General features: G+C 40.2%; 1 protein-coding gene across 2 annotated transcripts in view; it reads right to left on the minus strand.

Moving 5' to 3' along the window:
• Positions 1 to 25,684, minus strand: part of TXLNG (taxilin gamma) — a 52,395-nt gene extending 26,711 nt beyond the window's left edge. The window contains exons 1-2 of one of the 2 annotated variants that reach the window (XM_045777983.2): positions 25,539 to 25,654; positions 7,149 to 7,215 (exon numbers count right to left, since the gene is read on the minus strand). Coding sequence is in view for 1 of the 2 variants with exons in the window: in XM_045777982.2 (XP_045633938.2) it covers positions 25,539 to 25,640 (102 nt within the window). In the remaining variant the exon portion in view is untranslated. Of the gene's footprint in view, positions 1 to 7,148; positions 7,216 to 25,538 lie in introns of both variants that reach the window. The other variant, XM_045777982.2, reaches the window with a different exon arrangement.
• Positions 25,685 to 26,599: the final 915 nt, after the last annotated feature.

The raw sequence follows: 26,599 nt of genomic DNA on the forward strand, positions 1-26,599 counted from the left end.
AATCAACATCTTAGAAATGAAATTATCCCAAATTAGTGAACATTAATTATCCTGTTCTTATCCTTGATGAGATGGTACAGCAGAGATGGCTCACTAGCTACCCAGCAAAAACCCTTGCTCCTGCAATATTCTCTAGGGCGGGCACTGCTGGACAAATGCTCAGCCTAGGACTCCATTTCTCAGCCCCCTGTATCTAAGCGGAACTCCCATGTAAAGTTCCCACCAATGGAATATAAGATGAAATAACGACTGTCCCTTCTTCAATAAGACTTTCATTCTTAGAAGCACACATTCTTTCCCCACCATCTCTTCCCCACTCTGGCTGAATGCAGAGGTCTCCTAGACCCTGAGAGACGGCACAGCTACAGGATGAAATAAGTAACAGTCTAGGCCCCTAAATCCCATGTACATACAAAGGAAAGCTGCCCTTCTTACAAAGAACACCCATACTGGAGTATTAGATGAGCACAAAAATAAATTTCTCTCACATTAAGCCACAGAGACTTTGGGAATAACGTTTTAAGCAACTATCCCTGCCCGAACAAATGTAGATAGTAGCCATGGGAGTGTAGGCATTATTCTCATGTTTTATTCTCAAATCAGTAAAATTTACCCCTTACTCTTTCTTCTATCATATTGTTAACCCCATTTATTTATGGGTTTTCCCCTCCCTTAACATATGATGTGGCACAAATTTGAATTCTATACATTCTATACATTTCCTCTCTGTATGAAAGAGGGCCTCATCCCTTTTTGAATAATACAATTGGGGGGGAAGGTGTCTAGTATCTTTCTCTTATCACAAGTGGACAAAAGCTACTGTCCAAAGTTAATAGGAGAGCAGAGATTCATTATTTCAAGTTACAAGAGTAATTCCAACTGAAGAACTAAAACTGATTTAAAGTATCAAAGCAGCAGGAGAGAAGGAGAGTATGGGAAGTAAGTCCTTATCTTTTATAGTCTAATGTTGATAAATCAGGTACTATGCTTCTGGAAGAACAAATTGGTATAGCCACTTTGAAAAACTCTTTGCCAATACAGATACATTTCAACCCAGTTAATTCTACTCCTAGGATTTTACCCAAGTGTGTACGTATGTGCAGCCAAAGGCCAAGAATGTTTAAAGCAGGGCTATCTGTAATTGCCCCAAAATGGAATCAACCCAAATTTGTAACAATAGAAGAAGGGATACATTGTACTATGCTCATACCACCCAGCAACAAGAACTAACTACTGCTAGATGCAGGGACACAGATGAGTCTCATAGACCAAACACTGAGAGGAAGGTGCCAGAGAATCCATACGGTCGGAAACCATATATATATATAAAGTTCAAAAACAGGCAAGGCTAATCAATTGTACTGGAAAGCAACAAAGTGGTTACCTTCTAGGGTAGGGTCTTCTGGAGTGCTTGGTAATATTCTATTTCTTTTCTTTTCTTTTTTTTTTTTTTTTAGATTTCTTTTATTTATTTGACAGAGAGAGACAGCCAGCGAGAGAGGGAACACAAGCAGGGGGAATGGGAGAGGAAGAAGCGGGCTCCCAGCGGAAGAGCCTGACGTGGGGCTCGATCCCAGAACGCCGGGATCACACCCTGAGCTGAAGGCAGACGCCTAACGACTGGGACACCCAGGCGCCCCAAGTAATATTCTATTTCTTGATCCAGATGGGGTAACATAGATGTTCACTTTATGAAAATTCATTAAGCCTAAACATTTACGATTCATGTACTTTACTGAAGTAAAAGCATTTCAGAAAAGTTTATTTTAAAACTTGCAATTTATACATTATTCAAGAGTTATGAAGAACCAAAACGAATTATTTTCCTCTGGACAGAAAGATTAGCAATGTGTTGCTTTTCATGACACTTTTAAAATAATGTGCATGCAATACTTTTGTTTCTTAAAAAAATTAACGCATTAAGGGGAAATCAGCTGTCTATTTTCAGAGTTGTTTGATGCCATACTCTAAGCCTAAAAATTAGAAATATTGAAAAGACTCTTAAATTCTTTCAAAAACTTTAAAAACTCACTTCCACATGTAATGCATTCTGTGGAATGAGATTTCTCAAGTGTAATCCATAGGTATTAAATTTATAAAACATTCATGATGAAGTTTCAAGAACTTCAAAACAAACATCTTTCATTAAATTCCATTCCTGCAGAAACTTCTTAAAGCCATGAATATGCCCAAATAACATACTACGTAAGTATTAATCTCAAACTAAATGCAAAGTGATCATTTATCGCTACACTTATATACAGCTACTAGTCCCACCTCTACTCTATATCAAATACTGAGCTGCCATATACTATTGGGCACATGGATAATGTTAACAGACACCTTCTATAAAGAAGCTGTACAGAGGAAAAATAATAAGTGCTATTAATATCTTTCCCAATTTTTATTTATTATTTTTTAAAGATTTTATTTTTATTTATTTGAGGGGGGGTTGAGCAGGGGGGAAGCAGAGGGAGAGGGAGAAGCAGGCTCTCCCACTGAGCAGGGAGCCTGATGTGGGGCTCGATTCCAGGACCCCAAGATCCTGACCTCAGCCAAAGGCAGAGGTTTAATCGACTGAGCTACCCAGGTGCCCCTTCCCCAATTCTTAAAAAATAATTTTTAAACCTATCCCCTGAAAACCATTAGTATAAGAATGGGTTCACAAAACCACAACATTGGTTTTAAACACTGATGAAAATCTGTTAAAAGATAATTAAAATGGAAGATTGCTATCTCTAATACATGACAGAATTTCTCAGAAGTGTAATGATGATAAAATTCACATCGTACCAGAAAATGTTTTGCCAAGCCACACCAAAAATATAATGAACAAGCAATTTTTTGGAAGAAGGGGGAGCCCTCATTTACTTCATGAGTAATTTTCACCAAGGAAAACCTGAGGCCTCTCCTAGGGTCAATTTTAATAAGAAAGGCACCTGAGGAATGGAATTTGTTAATCTCTCATTTTTCAGTTCTATTAGTGTTTTTCATAACCTTTATTGAGATATAATTCACATGTAATTCACCAATTTAAAGTGTACAATAGACTGGTTTTTAGTACATCCAGAGTTGTGCAACCTTCACCACAATCAATCTTAGAATACTATGGGGCACCCCAGAAAGAAACCCTCCATTACCCCCAGCCCTAGGCAACTAATGTATTATGTCTCTACAGATGTGGTTGTTCTGAACAGTTCACATAAGTAGAATCAGATAATATGTGACCTTTTGTGTTTGGCTTCTTTCACACAGCATGATTTCAAGGTTCATCCATGTTGTAGTTGTATCATTACTTCATTTCTCTTTATTGCCAAATAATATTCCATGGTTTGGATATACCATATTTTACTTATCCATTCATCAGTTGGGACATCTGGATTATTTCCAACTATTGGCTACTATGAATAATTCTGTTATGAACATTAATGTACAAGCCTTTATGTAGACTCATGTTTACATTGCTACAAGGTATATACCTAGGAGTGGAACTGCTGGGTCATATGGTCACTGTTTAACCTTTTGAGGAACTGTGACACTATTTTTCTAACTGCACCATTTTATATTCCCACCAGCAGTGTGTTAGGGTTCCATTATTTATACATTCTCACCAAGACCTGTTATTGTCTGTCCCTTTGATAATAGCCACTGCACCGTGAAGAGATCTCATCTAATAACTAATAGTGTTGAGAATCTTTTCATGTGCTTATTATTGGCCATTTGTATACCTCTTTTGGAGAAAAGTTTATTCAGATCCTTTGCCCCTTTTTTAACTGGGTTATTTGAAATTTTCTTATTGAGTTGTACAAGTTCTTTATATATGCCAGATCCAAGTCCCTTATCAGATGTATGATTTCCGAGTATCTTCTATTACTGTTCTCTCAATTTTGGAGAAAACGCACAATATGGTCACCTATTTCAAAATGTCATAAATTTAATTAAAAGTTACTCTGCCTTTCAGATTAAAGGCCTATAGGTCAATTTCAACTATCATAGACAGAAAAAGTTGAAGGACTAGAAAGGTCAAAATGTTTACCTAACTCAAAATAGTAGCTGGTGGCACTGAGCATAAATAAGGACACTGAATTAATGTGTAGAGTGAATAACCATCACATCTCATGCTGTCCTTCTATTTCATCATTCTCTATTTTTAGTTAATACTACTTTTTGTCTTTCCAGACACACCCCTTTTGCCTCTCAGCTCCTGTCACACACATTACATTATCACTTATTTGGTACGCGTATCCTATTAGACAGCAAAAGCTTATGCATAAAAGGTACTCAATTGCCAATTGATGGAGCACACAAGGGGCCAAAATGGTTGCTGAAAACAAGCCATGGAAAGTACCTAAACATTACTATAGAAGTTCAAGGAAAATACCACTACTACTACTTTATCTTTAGAAGCGATACAGTATTACATTTCCTTTCTTTCCTGTACAACTAATTTTTATGTATTTTTCACACTTGCTAATGACAGACTAACTTTGGCGCTACAAAATCTTTGTTTATGAATAAGCCCAGGTCCAGCTGGACTCTTGAAATAGCAGGCCCCAATTTTTCTACTGTAAGGACTATCTGTTCAAGAACCTACTTGAGTCTCTGCACTGGGCCATGATATGAAGCAAATTCTTAGGCCAACAACTTTAAATGGTAAATTATTTCTCAGCCCTCATCTCCTTAAGCAGAGACCTCTACATCACATGGCCAATACAACTTCCTACTCTGCTCTGATACCCATTCTGGATGCCTTTCTTGCTATAATCTCCTGTATAAACAGCAGCAGTATTTATATAGCAAATACTACATCCTGGCACAACTGTAAGCACTTTCCTGTACTAACTAACTTAATCCTCACAATGTCACAAGATAGGTATTATTCATTATCTCCATTTTACAGATGAGCAAACTGACAGGGTAAAGTCAAGTATCGTGCCAAAGCTCACTATTAGTAAATAGCAGAGCAAAGATTTGAACCCTGGCAGTCTGTTTCTGGGTCCACACTTTTTTTTTTTTTTTAGATTTTTTATTTATTTATGTGACAGAGAGACAGCCAGCGAGAGAGGGAACACAAGCAGGGGGAGTGGGAGACGAAGAAGCAGGCTCCCAGCCGAGGAGCCCGATGTGGGACTCGATCCCGGAACGCCGGGATCACGCCCTGAGCCGAAGGCAGACGCCTAACGACTGAGACACCCAGGCGCTCCCTGAGTCCACACTTTTAACCACAATGACATACTACTTCATGACTACCCTTTGTCTACTATACAAACACCCTTGTCCTGGCCCAGCCACCTAACAGACACCTATTTAATAATGGGTAGAGATGCTCCCCATATATTATGTATAAAAACAAATTGCAAAACAGTATGCACCACGTATTTTATATACACACATGTATATTTATGCATGTATATACACACACATATAAAGCATTGGGAGAAGGTGAACCTGGCTGGCTCGGTCGGTAGAGCATGCGACTCTTGATCTCAGGGTTGTGTGTGTGAGCCCCCCGTTGAGTGTAGAGATTACTTAAAAATCTTAAAAAAAAAAAGTTGAGAGCAAATACATCTACATATTAACAAAGGTTTTTACTTTACTATTTTTTTAGAGGGGGGAGGGATAGAGGGAAATTTTTTTTTTTTTTTTTGAGAGAGAGAGTGAGAAAGAGCACAAAGTGGGGAGGGCAAGAGGGAGAGAGAGAATCTTAAGTAGGCTTCATGCCCAGCATGGAACCTAATGCAAGGCTCAATCTCACAACCCTGAGATCATAACCGGAGCGGAAATCAAGAGTCACTTAACCAACTGAGCACACCAATAATGTTTATTTTTAAATAGTATAATTATGGGTGGTATTTCTTTTTCCTTCCCTGTATCTTCTAGTTTAACTACAGTGAATTTTTATTACTCTTGGAATTGAAAAAAATTCAAAAACTACTCATACTAATAACAGAACATCATAGAACATCTGTATGGAAGCATCATATAACATATGTAAATTTTATTAAGATTTCTACACACAGTCATTTAAGATAAAAAAATTTTTTAATTTTATTTTTAATTTTTTTTTTTAGAGAGGGAGAGTGAACACCCAGCGGGTGGGCAGACAGAGAGGAAGAGAGAGAATCCCAAGCAAGCTCCATGCCCCGAGCAGAGCCAGACATGGCGCTCCATCCCACAACACCAAGATCACGATCCAAGCTGAAATCAAGAGTAGGATGCTCAATCGACTGAGCCACTCAGAAGGCCCGAAATTAATTTATTTTAACACAAATGGATACTCAAATGAAATAAAGAATGTTAAGACCCACAACGCAACAAAAATTGGCAAATAGGAAGCAAGAAATCACAGAAAAGTAAAGACAAGTGGCTAGTAAACATATGCTTAACTTTACTCACAATAAGAGAAGTGCAACTTAAAACTATCAGATACCATCGTTCACATCAAAAACTTCGACCACACAGTGTGGGAAAGGGTGTGAGGTACTCTCAAGCATTCCTGGTTGAGGAACAAATTGCTTTAACCACTAAGGAGTCTAATTCAGGGCAGGGATTGTGTGGAAAGGGGCACAAAGGAACTTTCCAGGGTGATGGGAGTGCTCTATAACTTGATTAGGGTTTGGGTTACAGAGCTGCATCCATTTGTTAAAACTCAGCACGTACATACTTAACATGGCTTCATGGGCGAAAGGACCAACAGATGGATAGATAAATGAAAAGGTATAGTAAACTATCAATGGCAGAATCTAGGTGGTGGCAATATGGATGTTAGTATAAATTCTTTCAATTTTACTTTGTTTAAAAATTTCCAAAATAAAATGTTGGGGAAAAAAGTCCTGCCACATAGCTTCAACCGACCAAACTCCTTTCTTATCAATTTCTTCTATGGACAAGCCAGTATGTCTATGAAATTATACACATAATGACATTTATGTATCAGTACATATAGTAACAAAAAAAATCAGAAATACCCTAAATGTCCATTAATAATGAACTGGATGGTAATAACTTTGTATGGTGAGAGATGACAAACTGTGGTGAGCATTTTGTAATGAACATAAATGTTGAATCACTATGTAGTACAGCTGACACTAATGTAATATTGTATATGAACTATACTTCAATTAAAATAAATAATAAAAAGTACATACCCCCGACGAAAATAATGGACTGGATAGATCAATTGTGGTACATCCATACAATGGAGTACTATAGCACCTATTAAAAAATAAGGTAGTTGTAGAATTACTGATCTGTAAGGGTAAGTTGAAAGGGGATAAAGAAAAATGCCCAATACTATGTATGTATTATATGCCATGATTTGGGTGTGTGTGTGTGTGTGTGTGTGTGTGTGTGTGTGAGGAGGGTGGTTATATAAGTTTATGAGTGGGAATCATAATACAATCTCTGGAAGGATACAAAGAGACACAGTAATGGAGAGAAACTGGAGGTGGCGGGGGAGGTGGGGGACACCACGCTTTAACAGCATGCCTGTTTTTATCTTTTAAGTTATGGACCATGAGTTACCTTCATAACAGTTTTTTTCTTTTAAATACCAAGATGAATAGAGTAATATAGTACTTATCATTAGGAAAAATGAGGAGGAAATGTTTACTGAAATTCCAATCTCAAATGAAAATGAAACCAACAATAAGTGGTTTCAAGATAAATTTCTATTCGAACTTTTCCCTGAAAATCGTAAAATAAACTATCATATTTTCATTTTGTTTATGAGTCTATCGTCATGAGCAGCACACACAGCCCTTATAGCTTGAAAGACACTAGAGAGAGCAGGTCATTAGGCCACAGCAGTGTTTACTAGAGCCCTAAACCCCAACAATCCTCCACCCCAGCCATTCCCCTCCTGTCAAAGGATGCATTTCTCAACCTTACTCCCATTGTCTAAATACTTGCAGCTAAGATGATTCCTTAAGTGAAGGAGAGAGGCCTTCAAAATGGATAGCCACCAGGTCACCAACCATTAATTGTAAGAGCAAATAACTATTATAGAAACTTTGGCAAACATGAATACACTGTATTCATCTACTACTTGTAATAGCTTTTCCATCAATACATTTGAAACTGAGATCACACAGGAATTAAAAACCTAAAGAAAAAAGTATTTAAATAAGTTTCTTTCCCTTCTACTCTGTAGATAAAGAGAAAGATGAACAATTTTAAAGTTAAAACTTTCAGTTATGCTCTTTCAAATATTATTGAAGCTAAAGAACCATATCTCTTTGGCTTATTTTGTTTAAAGGGCTTAAATGTTTTTAGTAATGACTGTTCTTTTACTAACACTCTAAATAATAAACAAAAAAGCCAACACCACATTCACTTCCTAATTATTTCAACTACCATCTGCTTAAATGAGATTGAAAGTCTTCAACCAGTGCTAAGCACGTGTTAAAAGCAGAAATCACTCAATGGTGGCTCAGTCGGTTAAGTGGCTGCCTTTGGCTCAGGTCATGATCCCAGCGTCCTGGGATCAAGCCCCGCATGGGGCTCCCTGCTCAGCAAGGAGCCTGCTTCTCCCTCTCCTTCTGCTGCTCCTTCTGCTTCTGCTCTCTCGCTTGTGCTCTTTCTCTTAAATAAATAAATAAAATCTTAAGAATAAAAGTCACTCAATCCTTGCCACTGAAGGCTAGGGCAGCCCTTCAGAGGAAGCAGGTAGGTAAGACTGTGCACATTTATGCATTTTCCTGAGGAGAGAGCCATAGCTTGCCTTGGGTTCCCAAAATATCTTGGAAAAGTTTACCAAGTAGGTAGAGAAAACCTTCAGAACCTGCAGGTCCCTTTATTACCGCATTTAACCTTCCCCTCTGCGAGGTGGGTCTTACTGTTCCCAGCTAAAGATAATGAAACTTAGTGAGTTGAAGTAACTTGCCCACGATCATATTAAAGTCAACAAAAGGAACTTGCAAAATTCAAAACCAGGTCTGTCAAACTCCAGAGTCTAGGTTTTCTTCATTATACAACTCCCTTCACACTTCATACATTAGCCTTGAAAAATAAAAGTTCAAACAGATCTCTCATGCAGTTACAAAATAAACCTCAGAAATTAAATGATGTCTGAAAATATATAGCATGCTAGATATACAAGGATGAAATTAGGAAAACATCAGGAAAGAGCTTTAAATTTTTAGCAGTGATTAACTCTGGAATTTAGGGAGGGGAGAAAGGACAAATTTGGCGGTAGGGATATCTTTAAATAATTTAAGTGATTTTTTTTTAAGGTACTGAGGTTGTTGTTGTTTTACTTTTTTGGCCCAACTTGGGGCTTAAACTCACAACCCTGAGATCAAGACCTGAGCAGAGATCAAGAGTCTGATGCTTAACTGACTGAGCCACCCAGGCATCCCTACTTTTTTGTGTCTTAGGATAAACTGAATTAGCTCTAAAAATCCCTTCAATCCTAGGTTTCTAAATAACTTGCCCTAAGAGTTGTCAACTACTAAACAGGAATATGAGGACAAGCGTGCATGCTGGCCAGGCCCGGGGGGGGGGGGCAGTGAAGGAAGAACCGCCTGAGGAAATACTGAAGATACCAAAAATACTCTGTATCTCTCAAGACATCAGCTATCAGCCTTAGTTGATTTTCAAAATATGAACCTCCCTCCTAAACGTATCCAGTATTTTGAGAAGCTTTTACATTTCCAAATATGAACTGTACAAACTTATTATAACATTTACATTTTCACATGCTTTTTAATTTTTTTAAATAGGAGTTGGTGGGGGTTTTATGTACTTTTTAAATCAGAAAAGTGACTTTAGCTTTATATAAATCATTTAAAATAGTTTATATACTAAAGCTATTTTAGTCTTTCAAATAATTATTCTGGATAGCAAACTTTTCCACACAGTTAACACTGCATCAATCATTCATCTCAAAATTCTGTTTTAACCATTCTGGACCAAAGCCTTTAAAATATATATTACATAACTTGATGCCTCCTTAAATAGTAGTCTGTTTCACTGTGTTAGAACAAAAGAATGAAATGAAATTAAAGGGTTTTAATTTTTAACAGACAAAATGATAATATTACTGAGCACTAGAATATAATTAGATTCTGGAGTACATCTCTACAATATGCCTATATTCTTTTCTGGGGGCTGGGGAGGGGTAGAAGGAGAGAGAGTCTTAAGCAGCCTCCGTGCTTATCTCATGACCCTGAGATCACGACCTGAGCTGAAACCAAGAGTCGATGCTTAACCGACTGCGCCACCCAGGTGACCTCCCCCAATATTCTTTACTACAATAAACTCTTAATATCACAAAATATAAACTCCCACAGATGAAACCTTATTTTTATTTCAAGCATGAAATACTTGTCAGAGACTTCTTAATTATATAGCACTGTCTTCCAAAACAGACCATGTAAACCCATATAGGGGAATTCACGATATTAAAAATGGTGTCATTTCAAATTGGTAAAGGAAATAAGTGATTTCAGGTATCTCCCAAACCATATGGGAGAAAAAGAGGGAAACCCTGTAGCATCCCTCCAGATGTACCGAGACGGAAAAACAGAAAATGAAAACCACAAAGAACTAGAAGTCCTAAGTAAAATTTTCTTCATAACCTTAGCATGGGAAAGATCTGAGTAAACCAAGAAGCACAGAAGCTATTTTTTAAAGGAGAAGATGATCAATTTGGACCAGCTTCAAAAGGCCACATTTGTACGGGCTTCAAATGAGTCAGAGACCCATTTGCGAGGGTTTGTGAACAAGCAGATCACAGTTATAGAGAATGTTTAACCTCATTCACAATTAAAGAAATACAAATAAAAATGTAAATCATCTTTAACCTACCAGATGTAAAAAGGTTGATTTAAAAAGAACAAAACAAACCTTACTATGAGTAAACAGGTCCCTCAGTACAGTCCTGGGGAGTCTGAGTATTAGTTTTGTAGGGGTATTTAGCAGTATCTATCAATGTCTGAACACACATTCACTTTCATCCAGCAATTCCACTGCTAGTTTATTCTGAAGATATTCTCACTCAAGGGCAAAGGCTATTCACCAAACTACTGATTGTTACAACCTAAAACCACCTAAATATTTATGAATAAGGAACTGTTTAAATAAATAATGCTCATCCATACAAGGTAAAATTGCAGCTATTCAAAAGAATAATGTAGATCCACGTCAATATGGACAGATCTCCAAGGTATAATTAAGTAGGGAAAAATACAAACATCTGGTGCAGGATGAACGTCTCAGTATAAATTAAAAATGTATTCATAGGGGCGCCTGGGTGGCTCAGTTAAGCGTCTGCCTTCAGCTTGCGTCATGATCCCAGGGTCCTGGGATGGAGCCCCAGATAGGGCTCCTTGCTCAGCAGGGAGCCTGCTTTTCCCTCTCCCTTCCACTCCCCCTACTTACGCTCTCTAACAAATAAATAAATAAATAAAATCTTTTTAAAAAATGTATTCATATAGGCTCAGTCATATAAGCGTCTGCCTTTGGCTCAGGTCATGATCTCAGGGTCCTGGGATTGAGCCCTGCATTGGGCTCCCCGCTCAATGGGGAATCTGCTTGTCCCTCTCCCCCTGCTCGTGCTTGCTCTCTCTCTCTCTCTCTCAAGTAAATAAAATCTTTAAAAAAAAGAGACAAGAAATAACAAGTGTCGGAGAGGTTACAGAAAAAAGGGAACCCTTGTGTACAGTGGGAATGTAAAACGGTGCAGCTACTATGAAAAATAGTATGGAGGTTCCTCAAAAAATTAAAAATAGAACTAGCACATGATCCAGCTATTTCACTTCTGGGTATTTATCTGAAGAAAATGAAAATACAAATTTGAAAAGATATCTGCATCCCTATGTTCACTGCAGCATTATTTACAACAGCCAAGATATGGAAACAATCTAAGTATCATCAGTGGATGCATGGATAAGGAAGATGTGGTATACATACACAATGGAGTATTACTCAGCCATAAAAAAGAACACAATCTTGCCATTTCCAACAACAGGGATGGACCTAGAGGGTATCATGCTAAACAAAATAAGTCAGAGAAAGACAAATATTGTATGATTTCAATTGTATGTGGAATCTAAAAAACAAAACTCACAGATACAGGGAATAGATAGGTGGTTATTAGAGAGGAAGGGGATTGGAGGTGGGCTAAAGGGTAAAGGAGGTCAATCATATAGGTGATGGATGGTAAATAGACTTACTGTAGCGATCACTTCGTAGTGTATGCAAATACTGAATTCTTATATTGTACATCAGAAACTAATATAATGTGATATTACCATTTTACCTCAATTAAAATAAACTGAAAAAAAAAAGCCTACTGTTTGAGATACATGGGATTTACAAAAGAGGGTTAACACAATATACATAAGGCTAACTCCTTAGTAAAGGGAGGAAGGAAAACACCTAACATCTACTAATTGCTATGTGCTAGACATTTTAAATACATTACTTACTTTAGCCTTACAATTCTAAGATAGTAAAAATGTCACTACATCATATAAACTAAGGAGCAAAGTAGGAAGTAAGAGGGGGAAAAGTCCATTATTTGAGACATACATTTATTGAGCATGGTATGGAGGTAATGCTTTTATGGGGGATGTACTAAAGAATCGCACTGGAAGTTAAGAATTATGATGAATACCCAAGTGTTCACTGACAGATAAACAAAATGTGGTATATAATACATACATTAGAATACTTATTCATCCTTAAAAAGGAAAATCTTGACACATGCTAAAACATGGAGGAACCCTGAAAATATCATGTTTAAGTGGGGGCTCCTGGCTAGCTCAGTCAGAACAGCATGTGACTCTTGATCTCCAGATCATGAGTTCGAGCCCCACACTGGGTATAGAGATTACTTAAATAAACTTTAAAAAGGGGCACCTGGGTGGCTCAGTCAGTTGGACGTCTGCCTTTGGCTCAGGTCATCATCCCAGCATTCTGGGATCGAGCCCCATGTCGGGCTCCCTGCTCTGCAGGAAGCCTGCTTCTCCCTCTCCCACTCCCCCTGCTTGTGTTCCCTCTCTCGCTGCCTCTTTCTCTGTCAAATAAATAAATAAAATCTTTAAAAATAAATAAATAAATAAAAAGGGACGTCTGAATGGCTCAGTTGAATGCCCAGCTCTTGATTTTGGCTCAAGCCATGATTTCAGGGCTTGAGCCCTACACTGGGCGGGGGGGGCGGCCCCCCCACAAGGATCTGCTCAGTGGGAAGTCTGCTTGTCCCTCCCCCTCTGCTCCTCCCTGCCCCTAGCCCTGCTCATGCTCTAAAATAAATAAATCTTCAAAAAATAAATAAAAATCTTCAAAAGTCTTTAAAAAAATAAACCTAAAAAATATATATATCATGTTAAATGAAAAAAGCCAGACACAAAAGAACAAACACTGTATGATTCCATTTATAGGAAATACCAGTAACAGTCAAATACACAGACAAAGAAAATAGAATAATAGTTGCGAGGGGCTCAGGGCAAGGGGGAATGGAGTACAGAGTTTCAGTTTGGGAAGATGAAAAAGTTCTGGAAACAGATGATTGTGTTGTTTGCACAACACTGTTAACGTAATTGATGTAATTAATACCACTAAACCATATGCCTGAAAAGGGTTAAAATGGTAAATTTTATGTTATGCATATCTTACCCCCCACACACACACACACACGAAAGAATCATGATGAATGTATTTTGGTTTAGAATGTTCTTCAAGCCTTTAGCAAATAAAACCTAACTTTATACTGGCCATTAGAAATTAAATGTAAAAATATTGTGGTTGCTAGGATTACTGAATTGCTCCATTAGCAAGAGAAAGCAGTTCAGTCAGTAATAACTGGGATTCCACATTCCTAGAACAAGGTTTAGGAATAGGGCCAGGAAAAATAAGCCTATTCTCTTCTGACAGAATGGTCTTGGGAAACATGAAACAAGGAAAAGCAGAGCCCACTTCTGAGAAAACTCAGGGGCAGTGGTTCTCAAAATATGGTCCCTGTGGACATTTCCAGGTAGTCTGCAAGCTCAAACATTATTTTCATAATAATACAGAGATATTATTTGTGTTTTGGTGTTAACGTTTGCACTAATGGTACAAAAGTAGTAAAGAGTAACAGTGCTGACTACTTAGAACAAAATTAAGGCAGGGGCACCAAACTCTAAGTCATGGTTTTCTTCACCACCATGTACTCTAATGGAGGGGGAGGCGGCATTTTTACTTACAAATGCCCTTGAGGAAGCAATACAATTATGAATTATTATTAAATCTCAACCAATGAGTACACATCTTTTTAACTGTGTGAAGACATAGAAAAGTACACATAAAGCACTTCCACTGCACACCAAAGTGTGATGGGCATCTTAAAGAAAACCACTAATGCAGCTGTTTGAACTACAAGCCCAACCAGCAGCTTTTCTCATGGATCACCTTCTTTTTTTTTTTTTTTTTTAAGATAAACTGTGCTTGTTATTCAGACTTGGGTATTTGACAAACGTATTTTCCAAAATATATATAGTGAGCCTGTTACTTCAAGGCAAACGACAGATAGTATTTGTTGCCAATGACAAAATTCGAATTTTTAAGCAAAATTTAGAATTTTTTAAAACTATCTGCTACCTGGGGCACCTGGGTGGCTCAGTCGTTAAGTGTCCGCCTTCGGCTCAGGGCGTGATCCCGGAGTCCTGGGATCAAGCCCCACATCAGGCTCCTCTGCTGGGAGCCTGCTTCTTCCTCTCCCACTCCTCCTGCCTGTGTTCCCTCTCTCACTGGCTGTCTGTCAAATAAATAAATAAAATCTTTAAAAAATAAAAAAACTATCTACTACCATGAGTTTGACAGCTTCCCAATACTTAAGACTTTTCTGTACAATACAGGGACTACAGTCAATACTAATATAACAACACTGTATGGTGACATATGGAGACTACACTTAAGGTAGTGAGCACTGAGTAATGTAAAGAGAATTGTTAAAACACTATGCTATACACCTGAATAACATTGTTTAAAAAAAAAAAACTCTCCTGATGACATCAGTGGTGATACTAACATGATTTTGATATTATATAACAAAATGTGTCAACGTTTGGAAGATTGACACAATTTGGTAAACCCATACTTTTCAAATGACTAACAGATGATATTACAAAATGATGCATGGGAGAAAAAACATCCATTCAAAGTGCAAAACAAAGCATTATATTTTAATATAACAGTACTAAAAGTTCAGTAGAGTTTCAGATCCCACATTGGCAACTAACCTTCAAGAACTACTACTTGCCAAGTTTTGGTGTAATATCAAAGAATTTCCACAACTGCCTAAAAAAGCTATTAAAACACTCTTCCCTGCTCCAACTACATACATGTGTAAGGCCAGACTGTCTTCCTACACTTCAACTACAACAGCATATTGCCACCGACTGAATCCAGAGGCAGATACGAGAATTCAGCTCTCTATTAAGCCATTCATTAAAGAAATCTACAACAACATAAAACAATGCCACTCTTCTCACTTAAAATATAAATAAATAAAGACATCTTGATTTTTGTTTAAATTCCCTTCATCTATTTCACCCATTCACCCACCCACCTCCCCTCCGGCAACCACCAGTTTGTTCTCTGTTACTTAGGAGTCTGTTATTTTGGAAAATCAGTATCTAATTTTCAAAAACCATCATGTTGATATGTGGCAGACGGCTTCTGACATGGTCCCCAATGATCCCAGTGATCCTCCTGGTATTCACAACCTTGTATAATCCCCTCCCCTTGAAAGCAGGCTAGACCTAGTGACTGACTTCTAATGAAGAGAGAATCTGGCAAAAGTGAGGGCCTGTTACCTCTATGGTTGTGACAAAAAAACTGCAACTTCCTTCTCTCTTCTGCTGACAGTCTTGCTCATTCTGATGAAGCCAGCAGCCATGTTGTGAGATGCCTATGGAAAGGCCCATGTGGCAAGGAACCAAGGGAACCCTGGAGCCAACAGCTCATAAAGAACTGAATCCTTCCAATAACTACATGAGTGAGCTAGGAAGTGGATCCATCCCCATCAAGCCTTCAGATGACTAGTCCATGAGACCCTGAAAAGCAGAGGACCCAACTAAGCCACACCCAGATTCCTGACCTACAGAAAGAGATCATAAATGTTGTTTCAAGCACTAAGTTTTGGGGTGATTTGTTACACAGCAATAGATAATTAGTACAATATGAGTTCATTTTAAATGAATAATAATTTACTATATGTTTTAATTTCTAATAAAATATTAGATATAACCCACAAAACAAAAGCATACTTAAAAATTATGCAAAAAGATCCTGAAACCAAAAAGTTTGAGAACTGCTGTCCTGGTTGTGATGGAACAGGAATAGAGAGACTAGAAGGCCAACTCACTCAAACCATGGCCTGAGAGGGGTCCTTACCTCGGCACCCTTAACCAAGCAGATCCATCTCTAGGGAATATGGCCCTGGGACCAAGTTCAAAGACAGCGAGCCAGGAGTGCCATTTCCTGTGGTTCATTCAGAAGCCTCTCCAACAGTAGCTGATATACTTCCTCATTTAATCCTCAGAACTATCTTATAGGCAGGTATGATGAACAAACAGGCTCACTGATATCATTTAAAGTAGTTTGTCCTCGGTCATGAACCTAAGGGCTTGGAAAGCAGAGACTGAATTCTTAGCTTTCTCTGTATCATTCCAGAGAATACGTTCTTCCAAGGTTATGTTAAAAATAAATGTGGTGGGGTGCCTGGGTGGCTTGGTTGGTTAAGCTGTGGCCTTCAGCTCAGGTCATGATCCTGGAGTCCAGGATCAAGGCCCTCATCAGCTCCCTGCTCAGCAGGGAGTCTGCCTCTCCCTCTGACCCACCCTGCTCTTGTGCTCTCTTTCTCTCTCAAATAAATAAATAAATCTTTTTAAAAAATAAATAAATGTGGTGATGGTCACAAAACTCTGTGAATACACTGAGAACCACTTGAGCTGTACACTTTAAGTGGGTGAATTGTATGGTATGTGAATTATACCTCAATAAAGCTGTTAACCAAAAAAATGAATTAATACCTGAGTAAAACCAGAGCAGGGACAGAGTTCTGAGGAGGGATATAAACTGGAAGCAATAAGTTCTAGGAGCTGTCCCAACTCCTAACTCTTGGCAGCAAAAGGCTGCCAATAAGCTGTCGCAATATGTTATGAGCACGGGGAGCACACAGAGGCATTAATAGGTAAATGAGGAAAAAAGAGAGAAACCAGCGCTGAAGTTAGGATGAGGGTGAAGAAGCCAAGAAATGAGCAAAGAGGTCCAGAAAAGGTCTAGTTGGGACACAGCTTCTTTAGCCTTATAACTTCTCTTATAGTACTAAGTATTACTACACTTACTACTAATATCTGTGGTAGGTGCTAACATCTGCATTAGACCATGCACATCATTTGCCTTTTAAAACAAGGATGATGGCACTAGATTTCACATTTAATTTCTATGACTATTTTATAAAAATAAAGGGTGCTGGACTCCATGATTTGCAAAATCATTTCTAGCTCTAAAACTGTAATTCAATGATAATCTGCAAACTGAAAGATACCTGCATTAGCCTAAACACCCATCTAGGCAGCAAAAATATCAGGAAACCCCAAAATTTTAATGCTCAAAGCTACTAAAATATGCTTGGGCCTGACCTATTTTGCAGAGGGGCAGGGGCTGGGTCACACAATTAGTATCTTCAAGCCACAGACTCCTAAGATGTAAAATGGTCTTCTACTTTTATGGGTTACCTAAATGGAACACCCCGTCCCAATTTTATGAAGTCACACTTCGCCAGCTCCACGTGGACCAACCATGATGTACGTCTGAACATCAAGCTTTCTCTTTTCTCTTGTCCTACTTACCCAGACCACTTTAGCTCTTTGTTAACACTGTGTTGTGTGGACTTTGAGACAGGTTTTTACAAAAAGGTCTCTCTAAACCCTCAATCTTTCAATTTATCCAAATTATACTTGGAAGTGCTTTTGCAGAGAATTAAAGCACAGCACACCTCCTAACTCATTTATCTCAAGGTTGACCCAAGGCCTCAGTGAAACAAAAGGTATGAAACCTGTAAGGCTCAAAATTCCCCTCAAAACTTCCCAGATCATAATAGTTTTTCTATACCCCCAATGATCCAACCCACACTTCACAATTTCTTTTCATTTAACAAAAACGATTACTCTTTTGACCTACCACTGAGTTTTGCTTACATTCAACAAGGAGCATGTTTTTATTCACTATTCTCAAGAAAAATGTTAAGAGAGCACAGGACACATGGCATACAAGTAACAACTTTGGAGCCCCAAAAGTCTGACCTTCAAGCATACCACTTACTGCCTCCTATGCAGCCAGGAGGGAGATCAACCTCTCAGTTTCCTGCTATCTATAAACCAGGGATGTACATTATCTACCTTCTAGAGTTGTAAGATTAGATGTGATCAATATCAACTGTAGCATGCAGAACGGTTATAATAATACCTGAATTAGGATGCATTTGCAAATTATGCAAAATGCCTACATTCTCACTTTTAATATGGCCCACATGCCAATTCATAAAATACTTAGCAAAATGTGCTTCTAAGCCACTGGCACATCTTCCTTGCCAAACCATTCTACACTGACCTTTCTGAAAGTAGGGAGTGGAGAAGTGCTGGTTTAGCAACATTACTTACGGCAACTACAGAGTGGGAAGTTGGGGATAATGGGGGGTCGTTCTGGGGGACATTTTCGAAATGTAACACAGAATGCAAATCAACACCCTAAGCAATAAATGCTAAGGAAAATTATTTTGATAGCGCGGGAGGATAACACTGGTTATTTTATATATCTTTTCCATCCAGTAATAAAATTTAAGTAGTTATAAGTACCAAGAGAGTTTCAACTAAGAAATGAATTGAATCATAAAAATATACTCTCAGGGTTCAAATCCTTAAAGGGTCACCTGAACTATTTTTATTTTCTTCTGGAAATGCTCCACTTGGGAAAAATTTAAACACAGCTAATTCTCAGTGTTAACAAATACTACATTAAATTTGTACATTACTTTATACATTTAAAATACTGTCACATCTGTTACATTAACTAGGGGTGCCTGGGTGGCTCAGTCAGTTAAACGTCTGCCTTCGGCTCAGGTCATGATCCCAGGGTCCTGGGATTGAGCCCCGCATCAGGCTTCCTGCTTAGCAGGAAGCCTGCTTCTCCTCTCCCACTCCCCCTGCTTGTGTTCCCTCTCTTGCGCGGGTCTCTCTCTCTCTCTGTCAAATAAATAAATAAAATCTTCTAAAAAAAAAATAAAAAATAGGGGCGTCTGGGTGGCTCAGTCGTTAAGCGTCTGCCTTCAGCTCAGGGCGTGATCCCGGAATTCTGGGATCGAGCCCCACATCGGGCTCCTCCGCGGGAAGCCTGCTTCTTCCTCTCCCACTCCCCTTGATTGTGTTCCCTCTCTTGCTGGCTGTCAAATAAATAAATAAAATGTTTAAAAAAAAATAAAAAATAAAAATAAAAAATTAAATAAAATACTGTCACATCTGTTATATTAACTAAAAGTTACTGATAATCAGTCTAGAACCAAACAAAAAGTAATTGAGGGAGGGGGAAGGGGTGAGTAGGGGAGGAAAAGGCCAAGGAACTTCTTTGGGATATTAAATTCTGCTAGGTAAGCAGAAACGGTCCATGCAGTAGGTACATCGGTTGCACAATTATATACCAACTCTAGGCCAACTTCATCAACTCTGAGCTATCTTATTTAAGCAAGTTTTCTGTTACTTGACTGAGCCTCAGATGTTGTATCTATCCACCTGGGGATATCACCTACTCTGTGAAGGTAAGCAGATATTAGAATGGAAGCACATTTTAAGTGCCTAGCACATTGCAGGAGACAGTGAGGACTCAAATTTCTTTCCTTTGAAACACAGCTCTCTGTAAAGTATAAAATCTGAACAGCATATCTATGGAAAAATCTATTATAGTGAATCCTTCTGTAAAGAATCCCATACACAAGCAAATCACACACAGCCTACTTTATGGCCTCTAGATTTGACACATACATTTCTACATAAAACTTCTCTAGTCAATTGAATGGACCTAGAGGGCATTACGGTAAGAGAAGTCAGAGAAAGACAAATACGATACTTCATTTGTATGTGGAATCTTAAAAAACCGAAACAAATGAACAAACAAAAAGAACAAACAGACCCATAAATACGGAGAACTGATGGTTGTCAGAGGGGAAGGTGGTGGGAGGATGGGCAAAATGGGTGAAGGGGAGTGAAAGGTACAGGATTCCACTTATAGAATGAATAAGTCACAGGAATAAAAGGTACAGCACAGGGAATATAGTCAAAGGTATTGTAACAGCACTATATGGTGACAGATGGTAGCTACACTTGCAGTAAATGTATAATTCACCGTAATGTATAGACTTGTTGAATCACTATGCTGTATACCTGAAACTAATGTAACCTTATGTGTCAACTATACTTCAATTTAAAAAACAACAACAACAACAACTTCTTGGGGCACCTGGGTGGCTCAGTTAAGCGTCCAACTCTTGATATCAGGTCAGGTCTTAATCTCAGGGTCATGAGTTCAAGTCCCGGATTGGGCTCCATGCTGGACATGGAGCCTACTTAAAAACAAAACAAAAACAACACAACACAAAGACAAACCAAAAAATGAAAGAAAAAAAAAACCCAACACTTCTCTAGTCAAAAACAACATAAATGACGCACATAACATACAAACCACCTTCCAGTAACATAGTATATAAATGTGGCATATTAAAAAATAAATTAGAAAAAAATAAATGGGGCATATCATGATCTAAAAACATGGAATTACTAAAGGACTGTGCTATATCTGGTCTACTCTCATTACTGCTTTGCCTCTTTGGTTCCCCTTGAAAATGAAATTGACCAAAGTTTGAAAATAGAAAACAATGTTGTAAAGAGAAGGTCACTTTATTATTTAATCTCTGTGTCAGAAGAGTGGAAATTCAAATCCACAAATGGGGAGAAAAACAAGATAATGAAACGGTTTCTTCCTACCCCATACTCTTGCCACACCCTGACTGGACTTCTCCTCATTTTATCTATCACAGAGAGATTCTGGGAAGAGAGAAAACTACAAAACTACAAAGATAGGTTTACAATATTAATAGCATCCTAAAAGCAAGAGAAATGGATCTTTCATATATTCTCCCTACCAGATCAAGTAAAATTCTACATGCCTGGCACTGTGCTGAACGCTTCTCATCAACATTTACTCTTCACAACAATCCTATGTGGTAGGTGTTAGCATCATTGCCACTCTACAGATGATGCAACTGAGGCTCAGAAAGATTGAGAAACTCATCCAAGGTTGCACAGCTAGTAAAGTAAGTGGCAGAGAGCCAAGAGTCTTGACTCCAAAATCCATACTATTCACCCACCGGTACACTACTTATTATTGTAGTCTAGATGAAAGGGTATTGGTTTCTAGACTTGGCTTCACCCCTTAGGCAAATCACTTGACCTTGCTGAGCAGTTTGTCATCTGTAAATGAGGGCAATGACAATTCCTCCAGCCTTCTCCATGGCATCCAGTGATGCTGCTCTTAAAGAGTTAACAAAGTGCAAATATGCTGTAAAACTTATGGCGTACTATGCAGATGCAAGATTTTGTTAATTTGAGCCTTGGTTACATATCTTTATCCTTCCAAATGGTTTACTCACCTAAAAATAAGTTGTTGTTGTTGTTGTTTTTTAAAGATTTTATTTGAGAGAGAAAGATAGCAAGAGAAAGCACAAGCAGGGAGAGGAGGAGAGAGAGAGGGATCGCAGAACCCTGGGATCATTACCTGAGCCGAAGGCAGACGCCCAACCAACTGAGCCACCCAGGCGCCCCTAAAAATAAGTTTAACAGTAGTTCAATCATTTTTAACATTCCCCATCAAAAATCTAGTATAAAAAACCAAAACAAACCTACCTTAGACATTCTGGAAAAGGCAAAACTATACAGATAGTAAAAAGATCAGTGGCTACCAATGGTTCGGGGGAACAGAAGGAGGGATAAATAGGGGATTTTCAGAGCAGTGAAAACTATTCCATAGGATATTGTAATGGTGGATGCAGGTCATTATACATTTGTCAAAACTCTTAAACGTACAACACCAAGAATGAACCCCAATGCAAATTATCGACTTTTGTTAATGGCAATGTATCAATACTGGCTCATCAATTCTAACAAATGCAACACACTAATACGAGATATAAATAATAGGGGAAACGATGTGTCTGAGGGAATATATGGGAACTCTGTAATTGATACTCAATTTTTCTGTAACCTAAAACTGCTCAAAAAACAGTGCCTATTAATTTTTTAATTCAATATCCTGAAACAAATTCTACATAGAAATTTACAGAGTAATGAATGACCTTGGTATTCTAAAAAATGCCTCGAATACCTGACAGTGTACATCCCATCTTTTTAGACCAATGTTGTCCAACAGAATTTTTTTTTTAAAGATTTTTATTTATTCGACAGAGAGAGAGACAGCCAGCAAAAGAGGGTACACTAGCAGGGGGAGTGGGAGAGGAAGAAGCAGGCTCCCAGCGGAGGAGCCTGATGCAGGGCTCGATCCCAGAACGCCGGGATCACACCCTGAACCAAAGGCAGACGCTTAACGACTGAGCCACCCAGGCACTCCTTGTCCAACAGAATTTTATGCAATATGGATCTGCTCTAACACAGTAGCCATTAGTCACACTGGCTACTGAACACGTGAAATGCGGCTAGTATGAGAGAAGAATGGAATGTTTAATTTTACTTAATTTCTTTTTTTTAAGATTTTGAGAGAGAGAGAGAGGGAGAAGGAGAATCCCCACTGAGCAGGGAACTTGATGTGGGGCCCGAACCCAGGACTCTGGGATCCTGGGATCACGACAGGGGCCGAAGGCAGACGCTTAACTGCTTAACCGACTGAGCCACTCAGGCGCCCCTTATTTAATTTCAATTAACATTTAAACAGCCACATGCAGCTAGTGGCTATCATATCAGATAGCACAGTTTTAGACAATTCAAGAGACCCTTAGAAATGTACTATAATATTAACTTTAGAAGAAAAGAGTTACTTCAAGAGACCATTCAAATGGATATAGTTATGAAACAATGCCACAATTAACTGAGCTGGCAAAGAATGACTAAGTAGATGGTTCAAACAACTAGGAGCCAATAAAGCCCATCTCCAGTTGCTTTTCACTTTAAGTCAGTGACTAAACAGTCACTTTAATTCCCTCAGTATTTTCAAAACATTCCAATTAGCTAAACATTATTTCTGCTTCCTGAAAAAAATACAGTACAAGTCAAGTTAGAATTAGGAATATTCTTTCAAGTTGGTAACCCAGAGGAAATAAAAAATTAGGGGTCATAAAGAAATAAGTGAATTTTGCAGACACAAGATAGTCACCCAATTTTTTTTTAAACAAAAATTCAAAAACTAGGGGCGCCTGGGTGGCACAGCGGTTAAGCGCCTGCCTTCGGCTCAGGGCGTGATCCTGGCGTTGTGGGATCGAGCCCCACATCAGGCTCTTCCACTATGGGCCTGCTTCTTCCTCTCCCACTCCCCCTGCTTGTGTTCCCTCTGTCGCTGGCTGTCTCTATCTCTGTCGAATAAATAAATAAAATCTTTAAAAAAAAAATTTCAAAAACTAATATTTAACCATGTATTTCGATTCCAGATCATAGTCAATTGGAAATCAAAAGGAAAAAAGATGCCCAGAAAAACATGAGCAAAGAAAAAAGGTACATGAGATAAGAAAAAAATGAGACAGTACAGAAACACATGGCTATTCATATCCAGCTGTTACCCAGAGTGCTGCCTCAAAGGGTCATTACCTCTTATCTCAGTCGTTTAAAATGCTAGTTGATTAAACCTCAGTTCCTAATTCAGACTTTTGGTCCTTATCCTAGTGGCATAAACAGGAACTTACGTCCTCAATTGCAGCGACTTTTTATCAGAGTCCTCCCCTGGGGGATCTATGAAATCAAACACTGAGATTGGCTCCCCACCCTCAGGGAATAAATGAAGTGTCCAAAGTGACAGTTTTGAAACCCTAGAGTACATTAGGTCCACAGCTTCTTTTTCAGTCCTTCAAGTACTGGATCTTTATTTTAGAGTACAAAGAGAGAAAGAGAGGTAACTGAGAAGTATTAACACCCTTATGCAAGGAGATATGAAAATACCTGACCTTAGAAACAGGCCCCCAAAACCAATTCTGGACATTTTTCTCAGATGTAAACCAAACCTTTGTTCTCCTTTTTCAAGCTCATAAATCTCATAAGAAAATTATTTCGTAATTTCACACAGGAGTGATTTTTGAGAGTATTCAAATGCATAATTAAGTAATATTAAATAGCTGAGTGATCAAGCAGGACGTCCAACAAGTTGAATGTTTCAATATGTTCCACTGTAAGGAAAAAGAGACGGGGTGTCCACCTTTCCAGCGCCTTTCCCTGCGGATTTCCATTCCTGGGCCCTGAAAGCCCTGTACCCCATTTGTTGTGCAATCTTTTTCGAACTCCACCCACTGACTCCAGAACAAGTGGAATTCTCCCATTCTGAAGGTCTCGATTTTCCCGTATCCAGGGAGACATTGAAAACTCCTTGACGTGAGTCAAGTAAGGCAAGGGGAACGGTCCAGCCTGTCTCCCAGATTAAGAAAGACCAAAGGCCATGGTGGGGGAGGCGCTCAAGTTTCCGCTCACCGCCCCCCCAAAAAAAGGAAAGGAGGGTAAATAAAGAAAGAGCAAGAAAGGGGAGGGAGGACTAAATGGGAAGACCGGCTATCAAGCGATGCTGCCCCCAACTCTGTGGGACCCAGGTCCAACAGCATCATCTTCCCATCGCCGGCCCCACGTGTAGCCAGGCCCGTAGTGCCCAGAGACGAGCCCTGGGACCCGGGAGCCAAGTGGCCCCTCCAGCCCCGCGGCGCTCGCCCGCCCGCGCAGTGGCGGGGAGCGCAGGGGGGCGGGGGAAGGGGGGCGCAGTGCAACCCCGGCTCCCGCGCGGTTATCTTGCTGCGCAACAGCCTCGCCCGCGCCGCCCGGGCTCACCCGCAGCGCGCCCTGCGCACCTGCCCTGCAAGAACAGGGCCAGCCCCTGACCCAGGCAGCCCTCCGACCGTGGCGCCCCGCGCTGGAAGCACGAAGAGCACGCCGAGGGCGGGGGCTGGGAGAAGGAACACCTTGCGCCCGGGGTTCCCCGGCGCCGGCCACACGTGGCTGTCACACCTGGCGCGCCCCCGCCTCGCTCCCCTTCCCCCTCACACCGGGCTGCGCCCCCTGCCCTCTCCCCACCTCTGCCGCGCGCCCCAAAACCCCAACCTTCGCTCCCTCCTACCCCATCCATCCCAGTCCCAAATCCTCCTCCACCTGCTCCCACTGTCGTCACCCCCGGGAAGGAAAAAGGCCGGATGTTCGTCCCGTGGCTAAAGGTAACCGGAGAGAGTGAAGATGTGGACCCCGAAAAATCTAGCCCGGGCATTCCCCCGGCCGGGCAACAACGCGGACGCCTCCCAGACTGACCTTCTGCCGCGGGCTGCGTCGCCGTCCGCCCCGTCCGGCCTCAATAGCCTCTTCGGCGCCTCCGCCTCTTCCCCGCGCTGCCTCCTCTACCCGCGTCGCCATGAGGTGACGGCAGCAACCAAACAAGCGGCCCGACAAGGGGGCACGGAACCTTTCAGGGCCCCCGCGCCCCGCCCCTGAACCCCCACGGCCAATCGCCGCATGAACTGCTTCCCACGTGACCGGAGGAGGTTGGCCCGCAACGGGATGGAGCGGGATGGGGGTGGGGAGCATTGAAGTCTGGGCTGGGCTTCTGCAGGGCCGAAGGGCGAACACAGGCCGCGCGAGTCTGCGCAGAGAGGGAAAAAGAATCTGAGGTGGACTACAAGTCCCAGCAGGCTGCGCGGGCACGGCTCACAGGCCCAGCTCAGGATTGGAGCGTATGGCGGCGTTCTGAAACGCGAAGAGTGTCCGCTGGGTTGCCCGTGCAGCCTACGGGGACTTGTAGTTTTCTGTAAGCGATGTACCGGTACCGAAAGGTACTCTCGATTATCCTGAGGGAAAAGTTTAGAAATAGTCCAGTGTTTGGGAGGGAGCAGGAGTGGGGACGTGTTGTTGTGTTTTTGTTTCTGTTGCTCCTCTTCGGAACTGAGCCCAAATGATTAGGGATAAGGGGAAATCGTGACTTTCAAGGCGGGAGAGATGTAATGGCTTTCAGAATTTGAGGTTTCTGGCTGGGACACCTGCCCCGAGTCCCCCGAGTCCTAACCATCCATCAGAGCTCTCAGCACCGTTTACCTGTCCTGAGCTCCTGCAGGGTCGGGGCTGCGTCCTATTCACCTTGGCTGAACTGCCCGGTGTTCTACCACAGCTCTCCACACTTAGTCGGCGCTTAATACATGTCGAATTATCCTGTTTTCTCCGCTAGTTGTTTCGTTACTGAAATTTTTAAACAAATTAGGTTTGCTGAATCGATTTTTTTTTCTTGACAGGATTGGGGCGGGGGATGCAGTTTTGCTCAGGAATATTCCCTTTCCATCTGATGGAACCAGATCTCTAATGACCGAGCCTCTGAAAGTCAC

Source organism: Ursus americanus, chromosome X (assembly GCF_024610735.1).
Source record: "Ursus americanus isolate L20-20 chromosome X, mUrsAme1.1.p, whole genome shotgun sequence".
NCBI lineage: Eukaryota > Metazoa > Chordata > Mammalia > Carnivora > Ursidae > Ursus > Ursus americanus.